Source organism: Strigops habroptila, chromosome 6 (genome assembly GCF_004027225.2).
Source record: "Strigops habroptila isolate Jane chromosome 6, bStrHab1.2.pri, whole genome shotgun sequence".
Lineage (NCBI taxonomy): Eukaryota > Metazoa > Chordata > Aves > Psittaciformes > Psittacidae > Strigops > Strigops habroptila.
In genome coordinates this window covers 72,419,561-72,432,286 of record NC_044282.2, presented here as the reverse complement: position 1 = coordinate 72,432,286, position 12,726 = coordinate 72,419,561, and the positions used below count along the sequence as shown (strand labels likewise).

At 48.0% G+C, this 12,726-nt stretch overlaps 1 protein-coding gene across 9 annotated transcripts in view; it reads right to left on the bottom strand.

Moving 5' to 3' along the window:
* Window positions 1–12,726, bottom strand: part of BCL11A (BAF chromatin remodeling complex subunit BCL11A) — a 78,891-nt gene that overhangs the window by 11,888 nt on the left and 54,277 nt on the right. For 4 of the 9 annotated variants that reach the window (XM_030489683.1, XM_030489677.1, XM_030489679.1 and 1 more), the window contains exon 3: window positions 1–2,431. This exon is cut by the window's left edge and continues 3,343 nt beyond it. In XM_030489683.1, the coding sequence (XP_030345543.1) occupies window positions 426–2,431 (2,006 nt within the window). In that variant the 3' untranslated portion in view covers window positions 1–425. The remainder of the gene's footprint in view (window positions 2,432–12,726) is intronic. The other 5 variants (XM_030489684.1, XM_030489678.1, XM_030489685.1 and 2 more) reach the window with 4 other exon arrangements.

The following is a 12,726-nucleotide window of genomic DNA, read 5'->3' as shown; positions in this document are numbered from 1 at the left end:
TTTAAAAACAGCCATAACATACCATACATGCTGTCTAATCCAAAAATGAAAAGAAGAAGAAAAAGAAAAATAGAAACAAACCAAAACAAAAACCCAAAACAAACCAAAACAAAAATAAGAAAAATTAAAAAAAAAACCAAAACAACCCCAACATACACAACATGTAAATTATTGCACAAGAGAAAGGCTCAAAGTTTGCGTCAAATGCAATAGTATTGCCCCGATACAGATCATGCATTCAAACGGTGAGAACAAAAAGAAAATAAACAGGGTGTGCTGGTGACAAGCACTTTCCAAATATCCTTAGCTTTCCATGATTTCCATCACAAGGGACTAGAAAACCTCTACGGGGATGCGGGGTGCGGGGAAGGGATGGGGGTGGATGTTGGGGTGTGGGGTGGGGGGGGTGGGTAACGAATATACCTCTATTCAGTTTTTATCTCGTTATTCAAGACTCGATCACTGTGCCATTTTTTCATGTGTTTCTCCAGGGTACTGTACACGCTAAAAGGCATCTTACAAATCTCGCATTTGTAAACGTCCTTTCCCACCTGCCCGTGTGTTTTCATGTGCCGGGTGAGCTTGCTACTCTGGGCGCAGGCGTAGTTGCAAAGCTCACACTTATACGGCCTCTCGCCCGTGTGGCTCCGTCTGTGGACGGTGAGATTACTACAGTTCTTGAAGACCTTCCCACAGTACTCACAAGTGTCGCTGCGTCTGCCCTCTTTTGAGCTGGGCCTCCCAGGGCCCGGGCCACTAATATGGGGGGTGCTCCCTCCGCTTCCCGTGCCGCTGCGGCCTGAGATCCCTCCGTCCAGCTCGCCCGGCGGCGTGGAGAAGCGCAGGCTGCCGTTCTCCGAGGAATGCTCGGAGGAGGAGGCGAAGGGCGATTGTCGGGAGTCGCCGAAGCTGAGGAAGGGGTCTTTCAGCTGCCGGGAGGCGGCGTAGCCCGCCAGCCATTGGGAATAAACGTTCTCGGTGTTGGGCATGGCGGCGGCCGGCAGGTCGAACTCCTTCTCCAGCTTGATGCGTTTGGAGAAGGGGCTCAAGGAGCTGGGGCTACCCAGCAGCAGCTTTTTGGATAAGCCTCCCGAGGCGGACTCCCCCGGGGAGCAGCCCCGGCCGTTCACTGCCCCCTCGTCGATGCGGTCGGACTCGCCGGCCACCGAGTCTTCGTCGCAAGTGTCCCTGTGCACCTCGGGCTCGGGGAGGTGGCCCCGCTTGTGTTTCTCCCCCAGGACCTGGTGGAAGGCCTCGCTGAAGTGCTGCATGGAGCTCAAGACCATGCCCTGCATGACGTCCGGCATCGACCGACCCTCCTCGCCGGCCCGAGAGTTGTTCTCGTGGTGGCGGGCTGCCTCCAGGCTCATCCCAAAGCCGTAGTCCGGCCGGTCGCTCTCGTTCAAGTCCTCCTCCTCTTCCTCCTCTTCCTCCTCCTCCTCCTCCTCCTCTTCCTCCTCTTCCTCGTCCCCATTCTCAGGGATCATGTTGGGGTCGTTCTCGCTCTTGAACTTGGCCACCACAGACTTGAGGGCGCTGCTGGCGCTGCCCACCAGGTCGCTGGTGCCCGGCTCAGGGGAGCTGGCGGTGGAGAGCCCGTCGTCCGACTTCACCGTCATAGGGGATGACTTGTGCATGTGGGTCTTCATGTGGCGCTTCAGCTTGCTGGCCTGCGTGCAGGCATGGTCGCAGAGGTTGCACTTGTAGGGCTTCTCCCCGGTGTGGCTCCGGCGGTGGACCACCAGGTTGCTCTGAAACTTGAAGGTCTTCCCGCAGAACTCGCAGGACTTGGACTTCATGGGCGGCTGGGAAGGAGGAGGAGCAGACTGCAGAGGAGGAAGGGGCGGCGTGGCCAGGAACGGGGGCTTGCTGCCGGGCTGGAAGGGCTGCAGCAACCTTTGCATAGGGCTGGGCCGGCTCGGGGACAAGGGTGGGCTGGAGGTGTTGCCGGCCAGCTCCCGCAGCCTCCGGGAGAAATCCATAGCGGGGGGCTCCATCGCCATGGGGTTCAGTCGCAGCACCCTGTCAAAGGCACTAGGGTGATGGGTGGCCAGAGCCATTTCTTCCGCACCCAGGCGCTCAATGCGATGCGGATCCAAATGGTGCCTCGGGGGAGGGCTAAAGAGGGGCGGTGTGGGTGGGAAGCGCCCTTCTCCCAGCCCCGACGCCTCCCTCGAGACCGAGCCGGGTATTCTGAGCAGGTTAAAAGGGTTATTGTCTGCAATGTGAATCCCGTGGAGAGGTGGCTGGGAAGGGCACTCTGCACCTAGTCCTGTTGGGATACCAACCCGTGGCGTCAGGGGGCTGCCGTGCTCGCTTTCTAGGTAGATCCGTAAGCCGTGCGTGTTCTGTGCGTGCTGCAAGAGGAACCAGGCGCTGTTGAAAGGCTGTTTACAAGTCGTACACGTGTAGCTGCTGGGCTCGTCTTTACCTGCAAAATAACACAACAAGCAGCGTCAATCTTCGGCCATGCACCGGCGGGTGAGAGCTCGTCTCCCTGCCTAAGCTGCTCTCCTCTGGGATGCTCAGCTGGGAGCTGGGGAAGGGACATCCCAACTCAGGTGTAGGAAGGGGACAGGGGGACATGAGGGGCATGATGGGGAGGTCCAAAACCCACCCACCTCCTCCCGCTGTCCTCAGCCCTGGGTTCAGACCTGAACCCCAGTGGGTAACTGCAGCAAAACAAGATATAAATAACAAGAGATGGTAAAGTCAATGGATGCCAGAGGCTGCTAATATTTAAACTGAAATAGATAGATAAATAAATACAAATCTTGTAAAAAGCACTCCAGAAAACCACGTACATTGGTTCAAAGCAGCAACCCAAAGTGGCCCAACTGCTGGCAAGCTGGGCATCACCACATTAGCCTCCTCCTTATTTTGAGACTAATAATAAGGACAAAAATGGACAGTATCTCCTGCTCTTTAGCAGAGATTCAACTCTGGCGCAAAAAGAAGGAAAAAAAGGGGAAAAAGTTAAATAAAATAGAGCATGGGATGAGGAAAGGGGAAGGCAGAGAGAGCAGCAGCTCTGCCAGGGAAAGAGCTGGAGGGTGGCCAGGAGGCCTGGCCGAGCGCCCTGCCGGAGCCACATTATTTCTCTCGCACTGAAAAGAAGCTGAGGATGGTAAATGCCACTTTGGCAAGTAGCGAGCTAACTCTATTTCATGATAATTTATTTTTGGAGATAACACGGACATTATAAAAGAGCAACCAACTAATAAATAACTAAACAAAAAGCAGCTAATAATGACAGCAGAGAGCAGCCCCTTCTAATATATGGCAAAACAAGGGGGAGTGAGTAAGTTTTTGAGGGCTGCCCACAAGGAAGGGGTGGTGTGAGACAGGGCAAAGGTGAGAGTGCTTTTATCGATGACTGTGATTTGGCAAATAATTCACTTCCACCCCCCTATGGATGTTTTTGCTAAATGCTGGTAAACTGAAACTGGAGCTCAGAGGATAAAAATTCATTCCCAGCCCTGTCCAGCAGTTCTCGTAGAGCTGCTGTTTAGTGATATTTGAAAAAACAAACATGATCTTGAGGTTTGCTGAGGAATAAACCAGGAGCCCTCGAAGGGCATCAGTGCTTGGGGTGATACCTGCCTGCACCGCGTACTCCTGCCCTGACCCAACAGTAACATTAAGAGGCATCTGCTCTGTAGGCACCACTCCTGGGTAAAGCTCTTTATGCGCTGCACTGAGAGCTCCCCTGTTAGGTTTCCCCTATTTGCCTAATATGAAGGAAAGGAAAAGAAAAAGCCAAATGTGGAAGATTTGGAAAGAAAACATCGCTTTATCTGCGCTCGTCTTGTTTCCCATTTCACTTGGGAGGAGGGGAAGAAAAGCCTCCTATGGGCATTTTCATTCTCCAGCGAGCTGAGCGATGATTTGGGGATACGAGAGGCCCCATCGCAGCTTTCCTCCCTGCCTCCCAGCCCTGTGGTTACTCTACGTTTGGCCTGAGAAGCTGAATCAGGCGAGTAAAAAGAGACTCAATCATCTACAGCAGGCATTTAACACTTTAATCACTTGAAAAGCCCTTAGAATAATATTTAACGTTTCATCCTGAAAGCGGCGTCAGAATAAAATGCACTGCGGTGTTTAGGATGTGCCAGGCGTGTGAGTGCAGATAAATACTTAAATCTGCTGAAATGAGAGGGAAATTCAATTGGACTTGCACATTCCTATGCTCATTTGTGAGCTCGGGAAAAAAAATCTTCAATGGGGAAATTTCATCTTGCTTCACCATAATGAAGTGGAAGTTTTTAACACCACGGTGGGAGCTAACAATGTAACGCTGCCTCGCCTCTCTACCTTATAGATCAGGTCAGAGAAAATAGCATTTTATCTTCTAATGAGGATACAACATCAAGCGTTCGCTACCACATTTTAGTATTCCCATCAACTAGATATTCTAGATCATAAGGGCAGCTCGTGTAATCATAATGTCAATGAGAAGGGCTGTTACGACTGAGACTAAAGATTACATGGAAAAAGCTGCTTTGAAACTGGTAATTATTACCAGTCCACTAATAGCAAATGATGCATTACAGTTTCACCGTATAATCTGTATTTCACTCAGCTCCCGCCAGTATGGCCTTATTATATTACAGCGCTCACAAATTCTAAATTCCTAAACTACAGTCATCAATAAATGTGTTACTTGCCATAATTTGCGAAATTACTTTGTTCATAACATCTTCGACTGTTACAAAGACTGGAATTGATTTCCTGCATGGCAAAATTAGGGCTACATTGATTTAGTGGAGTGTAAAATGTAATATTATTCTTCATGTGCTTGCCTGAAAAACAAGTTTTCAATTCACCATCCGCATTTGGTAATCAAGAGAATAATTTAAATTTGAAATCATGTTTATGTACAAAACTTCCCCTATAAACAACCCACCATCTCCAAGGGAGCAACGTGAAACCAGGCAATAAAATCAAAGCAGCGAAACAGTTAAAATCCACCAGCCATTTGCCTCCACGTCCTGCTTTGAAGAGACACGATTTCTAATTTGTCTATTAGTGCTTGATTAATTATGAAGGCTATTGACTGACCATATCACCACCTAGAGATACGTTCCAGTCTGATGCAGCCTTGCCAAACTGCAAGAATTATGGCACTAATCCATGTGTCGCCCGCCAGCAACGAGACAGGTCCTTACACCGCTGCAGCAACCCCTGGTTTTGGAAGGGAACTCACCTTTCCTTCCTCCCATCCCAGCAACATGGGTTTTGGTGCAGTGCTTGGGTCCCCCCAAAAGCCAGGCAGGATTGTAGGACCCAAAGGCTGCAGATCCACTGATATCTCTGAGCTATGGGCCTCTATATCCACACGGGCTTCCCAGCTAAGGCATCTGGGCAAGGCCACAAGCACAACAGGGAGATGCAGTAGCTGGTGCTGGCCAAGGACAGAGCTGGAGAAGGTCTCATGGGGCTCTTGATACCTCATCGTCCACTGAGGGAATGTGATGGGATATGTTATCCAAAGCAGCACTGCAAAACCATCAAGACTTTCAGCTGATTTCCAAGAGGATAGCAGGAATGCTGAACCAGCCCTCCTTGGCCACCAGCAGTGGGGCTGGAGCTCACATCCTCAACTGCTTCATATCAAGGAATTTAAGGTCAAAAGGGATCACCAGCTCTCATTCTCTAACCTTTCCTGCAATACGTGTTGCTCAGTTGTCCTAAGCCATGGCCCACAAGATGTCTTTAGGTAATGCATGACCTCCTTCAGCCTGCAAATTGTCTTTAGGGCAAAGCATGAAATTCCAGTGAAAACCATTCAAACCAGCTTGGAAGACAAGGAGAGGACCCACTGCTTGCACCACAGTCTGTTCTCACAGTTAACCACACTTAAGACAGGTAGTAGGGTTCACCTGAATCTCTCTGGCTCCAACCTCTACCCATTCTCCTTTTCTATCAAGGGTTTGTTTGGGGTTGATACACTGAAAAGCCCGCTGGTACACAATGTGGCCTTCCCTGTACACCAATGGGTATTTATGCACCCAGAAATCAAGGCACACTTCTAAATTTAGTCATTTTTACATCCCAAAGCCACCCCTCCATCCTCCTCCATTACTCAAGCCTTTCTCACCCCAGCATCATGCTGGGAAGGGGTTGGTTTTCCTTGAAGCATCCATCAGAGCTGCTGCCTTCTGGGGTACCGCACCTCAGCTCTGTAAGCACGGCCCCAGTTCCATTCTTCTAGCCAAGGACCACAGCAGGCTGTACCCAACCCTGCTCTCAACCATCTCTGAATCACCCATCCTAGCGATACCGCCCAGTGCTCAGTCTTCCTACACACAATGTCACACAGCGCCGCGTCCAACGCCTTGCAGAGTCTATTTCATCTACATTTATCAACCAAAGTTGTCATGTGGAAGAATGAAATCAGGTTTATTTGACAAGATCTATATTCCATAAATCTAAGTTGAGTGGCATGAATTATATTTCTATCCTTTAACTCTTTATCAATTCAATCTTATATAGGCTCTTCAATTATTCTGCCCAGTAGAGATAAGCAAAGTGTTGCCAACTCTCCCCCGCTTACCCCGATGAGCTCTTGACAGCATTTTCCCAGTCCATAAGCTTTACTAAAAACCAGCATTCACATACCAATTCCTTAGGGATTTTGGGTGCAAACTGTCAGGTACTTTTCAGTTAAAAATATTTATTTCCATTGTACCTTGTATAACATCCTCCTTGGCTACTAATCACAGAATCAGCTAGGTTGGAAAAGAACTTTAAGATCCTCATGAGCTAGAAAAAGCTTCATCAGCCACCTATGATACAAAAACATAACACTGCTGCTTTCCAGATCTACAGCAGAAATATTCATTTAAAACTTCTACCTTATTGCTTCTTCCACCCATCACTTCGAGAGTTTCTCTTTTCTCCAGGACCCTGAGAAGCTCTTCTCTCTTCTCCATCAGTGGCAGGCACGAGCTTTCCTTGGCCTCTCCTGGCCAGTTCTCTACCCACAATGATTTCTCACTGCCATTGATTGCTATCTATTTTCCATTTTTTAATTGTCATCTATTGATTTTTTTAATATCTAATTGCTGTTCTCATCTCACCACTGAAGCGGGTGAAGTAGGTGTTGGATTTGGGCCAGAGTTGCCCTCTCCTTCCTGGACAGCTCATCATCTCTTTACAAATAGCTTCCAATTACCATTCACATTTTTGCGTCTACATTTTTCCTCCCAGTCAATTTTACTGCTCATTTTCTTCATATTTGGGAAATTACCCCTCTAGGGGAATTACATGGGGATACCATGTACCAAATACAAAGGTGGGGCCAATACGAAACCTGACCAGTCTCACCCACCATTACGTATTCCTTTTCTACATCCCAGCCAGCAAAGGACTAATGACAGGGCACAGCATTCCACCACAGTGCAAATGTTTAGTATCTCTGAATTTATTGGCTCCTGCCTAAAAAATAAAAGCAGCAGAACAGCTCTCCTGCCCCCAAAAGAAGTGATTTAACCAGTGACACACGAGTGACAGATTTAGCTTCTGATCCGAAAAATGTTAACAAATGAGTGGGATGGATATTGGCATTTGAGTGCCTTTAAGGGCAGTTGGCACAATTAGTCAGTAAAATATGAAGAGATGGCTGCTCTCAGTATTAAGGGGCTTTTCTGATACTAAAAAACCCCTGGCTCTTCTCTATTGTGCTCACAGATACACCCAGCACGCTAAAAGTCCGAGTCGATGCAAGCCAACATCTCCAGGCACAATATAGCTGGCTCTGAGCAAGACCCACAGCCATGTCCACAGCCACCAGCAGCAAAGCCAGACAAGATGCTGGGGAGAAGACCAGCTGGGAGGAGAAGCTGTCAGCTAGATGCCACTGCTGGGAGGGGGAAAGCGAAAAAATCACAAAAGGATTTCTGGAGCTAGGCATGCAAGTTCAGGCACTGCCAAGTGAGTAATGGAATAATCTGCATGCGGGTGCCAATGTGCTTTGGAAGAGCTTCCTTAGTTTCTCAAAAGTCAGGGCTGGATCCAGGAAAGCTGCTCGCCGGACACACCAGTCCTGACAGAAGAACAATGCTGAAACACCACATGCAGCATCCTCTCAGTGCCCCTATCCGAAACAGGCAGCACACAGTGCAGGATGTTGTTTGGGAAGGATCACCAGCTTATGGAGCAAGATGTTAATGTAACGAGTATTGTACCACAGGGCATCGTACGGGCTGCATACAAACACACACTATTAGAGATACCCCAGTTTTCCCAGTGTTTTCCCAAACAAAACAGCGGCGTAAACACTGACTGCCTCCGTGCCAGTGGAATTTCCAAGGATTTCATTCACAGCTGCAGATTTACTCCCTTGGAGAAATCCCTGTGCCAGAGAAATCTCCAAGCAGACCAGGATGTGGCCCTCACTGCCCCAATGGTCCAGCCCTTGTTCTCAGCAGCATCACATCACAAGCCAGCACCACCAGCCTTGGTGGCTGAGCTCCTGCTTTCTCCAGCTTCCCAAAAATCCCGAATGTGTAAGCAAAGCCAAGGTGTCTTTACTGGGCTACCTGCACCTACAAAACACATTCACACCTTCTGCTATCAAACAGCAAAGACCAGAAGTTAAGAGCGACCCAAACCCCTGCAACCTGCAGTAAGCATCCCCCCTCTCCTCTGCTCACCACCAAACAATTATCAGAGGAACACCCTGAGCCAAACGCAGGAACTTCTTTATTCAGAGCTTTCATATCAGCTGCTTGATTTTTGGACTGATAAATTTGGAGTTGATATAGTATTTAATGGGGGGGAAGAAAAAAAATTGAATTAATTGTTACCACTTGTACTTGATTCAGTTCTTCTCCATCTGGCTTGTCAAATATCTCTCTTTTTTCCCCTCCTCCCTCTTTTGGAAATCTGTACTGTTTGAAATTCCTCTCAACTGAAAACTAGAGAAGTGAAACAGTTGGGACACAGGAAGCATCACAGGGCCAGGAGATAAGTGGGTCCACTCCACGCCTGCAGCAGCCCACTTCTCCCTTGGTAAGAAATAGCTGCTTTGTCGTGACTCACCTTTTCCTGGTAGTCGGCAGCATCAGTTTAGACAGGAAACTGCAACTGTCCAAACATACCTTTTCCTTCTTGCACTAATTCTTCCTCCTGATTCTCCAGATTGCAAAAGGCACGTTGTTAACCTGGTCCATCATTAACCATTTGCAAGTAGCTGTTAGCACTGTTAGCATCAACGCTGTCGCTGCTGTTGTCACAATAATTATAATACTAATAAATAACAGCAGTAGCTGCATTTCTGTACAACAGGGTACTTTCTCTCTAATCTTTACTCTTTACCACTAGATGAACCAGATTCAGAAACACTGAAAAAGGAAAATGTCCCCAAAACTCTCTAGGAAGTGACACAGCATTGCTTGTGAAATGAGAAGCACCATTGCTGTTGTGCATCTGAAAAATGAAATGCTGCAAATCAAGTCCTTGTTGTTGATGAACAGGTCTGATGTTGGGTCCTGGGACTGGCTTAGTTGTGAAAACGTCTAAAATCTAGAAGATGTTTTGCTTTGTGGGATCCTCAGTGCCCCATTTGCCATCTTTACCAGCCTTTCCTTATTTGCTTTTATCAATAAGACTTACTGATATCCCTGAAAAAAATTATTCTTCCAGCAAATTCAAATTCCCTAAAACAATTTTAATAAAACTGGCAAAATATTTTCTGAACCAAGTATGAGCAATGCTGGGGGTTTTTTTATTACACCTCCTTTCAAAAGCCCCTCTTTTAAAGAAGAACCAGAATAAAATGCTTATGCCATGACTCAAACTTCAAAAAGAAACCCAAGCAACAGCCATAATAAAAACAAAGGTACAGCTGGCACTACCTTGCCATTCAAAGATTTAGACTGAAGTTAGGAAACCCAGGAATTCACCTTTTTCTCTCCCACAGCCAAACCGTCACTGGTTTGAGTAACCTGGTCTAGTGGAAGGTGTCCCTGCCTGTGGCAGGGGGTTGGAACCAGATGATCTTTAAGGTCCCTTCCAACCCAAACCAGTCTATGACTCCACAAAACAGAAGTTCTTTGGGCCTGGGGAAAGAGCCAATGGGAAAGGATGCAAACAGGGAGGCCAGTTCCTTCCTGCAGAAGAGCAATGTGCAGCTTCTTTTGGTGGGGGATGCAGGCAGAAGCAGGAAGGGCTCCATCCATAGCCCTGCAACTGGGCTCCTCATAACCCTGGGGCACATCTGGCCCTTGCAGAAGTGACAGCTTCATCCATGACCACTGTGGTTGTAGCCGCAGCATAGTTGGTGTATTTACTCATTCACGTAAGCAGAACTAAACCCATCACACCCAATTCCCCCCACCAAAAGAATATTTCATTAACAAAATCAATAAACTCAATGGTTTGCTGGAGCCTCAGCATGGACGTGCAGGGTGCTGGGGTCCTGCTGGAGCACCCCAGCACTGCCAGGAGTACAAGCCCGACCTCAACGTCTGTCACCATTTTCAAGGCGATTATGATTTGGCCACCAAGAAAACCTGCTTCGAGCTCCAACTTGGCAAGTGAGGGATGAGGCTGTGACTGATTTTGTGCTTTTTTAAAACTTCAGGGGGGTGGAAATCTGTCGTGTCTTGATTAGTGAGGAACAGAAGAAAACTACAGTCGGAAAACAACGCTGTGCGTGGAATTCAGCTTGGAAGGAAAGAAACCCTTCAAGCAAAGAAGACCTGATCACACACATGTATGTTATACCCTAATGCTCAGTGATGGAGAAATAGAGGCGATGCAGACTGCAGCATCACATGGGTGGTAGCTCCCATAACTTCCAACACTGATGGCGGGACCTACAGGGTGAGCTACATGTTGTTGTCAGCCCCACAGGAGGAACTTCTCACTGATACCATCTTGTTCCTCTAAAAATATCATTAGCAAAGTAACCAACATCCCAGACATGCAGTGATGAATGCAAATGAATGGACTCCAACAGGAGTGATGTCACTGGGACGACACTTCCTAAATCACCTCCTCTGGACCTACCTGGGTGTCCCCTGCCGGAAGGTCCACCTAAGCTGTGACCCACCAAGGACCAAGCCTCATCTAAGCCTTGCCCTAAATAGAGCATCAAAGCCCTTTCAAGCCTAACCTGACTATCCAGCAGACCATACCTTGCTCCAGTGTTCTGTAATTATGCATTTACCCAGTGGCTGCTGGGGACAATCAAGTCAAGAATTCACTTTTTAAATGTGATGTTGTAATTATACAGCTACAAAGAGCTTCCAAATCATTTTATTCACCTTCATATACCTATGCGATGAACTGCTTCCTTTCCTACTGTTTTATTCCTGGCCAGCAGCACCTTAAGAAAAAGCAGAGCTCACTTCAAAAACTTCCTTGCAAAGGGAAGAAAAGAGATGCTCTAATCACATCTCAGGCCATGCCTGCTGATGTGGGGCGTGATGTGGCACAAGACCCCAGAGCCCTGGCAGAGACCAGCAATGGGGTTTGTATCTGGTTTGTATCCCAGCTCTGGCATGGCTCAGCCTTGAAGCTGGAGTGTGTGTTGTGGGCGCTGCTCTGCAATGCCCAAACATATCCCTACACAAAGAGACTCTTTAGATGCAATGCCAGGATATTCTTTCCTGGGAAGAGCCACTACTGTTTGGTGACCTGATTAGCGCTGTGGGACCTCGCTGGAGGATGTGGCTGCTCTACTGCATGGGGCACGCCTGGAGAGATTGAAGCACACTGGCATTTTGAAAGGGCTGTGAGCCTTCTCCTAGTGAGAAAACAGGGGCTGGCGCCTTCCTGCCACTACCCACCAGCAGGCATGAGGCTGTCCTGGCACTGCTGGGCCACCAAGTCTCCTCATCACCTATGGCTTTGCTTTATTTTGCTGCATTTTGCATATTAGCATCTCTATTTGATGTGCCCAACTAATAAGCACATACATTCAAACCACGGCCTTGCGGAGATGTGATGGTCCCTGCCAGCCCCACCTTGGCACTTCTCACCAGCCAGGCACTGCCAAGGTCCCTTCTCCATCCCACAGCATCCCTGCTCCCACCAGTGCCTTGGGCAGAAAAGCCCCCAGCCAAGTGATGGGCTTGGGGATGTGCATGACATGGGGCTCTCCTTAAGAGCCTTATTCCACCTTTTCCTTCCCAAAATGGATCCTCTTCAGACTCTCCTCTTCCCCAGCCTTCCCCTTTGGCCTGCTTTCTTCTCCCTTTCAAATTAATGGTATTTAGCCAGCAGCAAACCATCCTGACAAAGTGGGTCAGGGGACCTGCAGGTCCCCCCAAATGACACCTCAACCTGCAAATCACCTGCCAGGAAGGCAAAGGTTTATTCTGTCCCTGAGCAAGTTCAATGTCACCATGGAGTTGCAAGCACAGCAAGTACTGAACCAGATCCTACAACGTTTAGTTTCATAACTTGCACAAGCAAGTATTAGTCGAATCAATAATATATATTTATTTTCCCCCCTCCCTGCTTTGCAAATGGGACCAAAAGGTGTCGTAAAGTTGTCCAGTCTCCCCTGGATTATTCTGTCTCCTCTCCATCGTTGAGATATCCTTGAAGTTGAAAATGATATAATACTCCGAATATCTGGAGTTTGGAGGATGTTAAGACTTGCAAGAATTGCTACAGCTTTATTGCGTTCCCGGGGCACAGAGAGTATTTACCATACATACATCAAGTCAAGGAATGCAAAAAGGGCACATGAAAATTTGGCGCTTTGAGCTC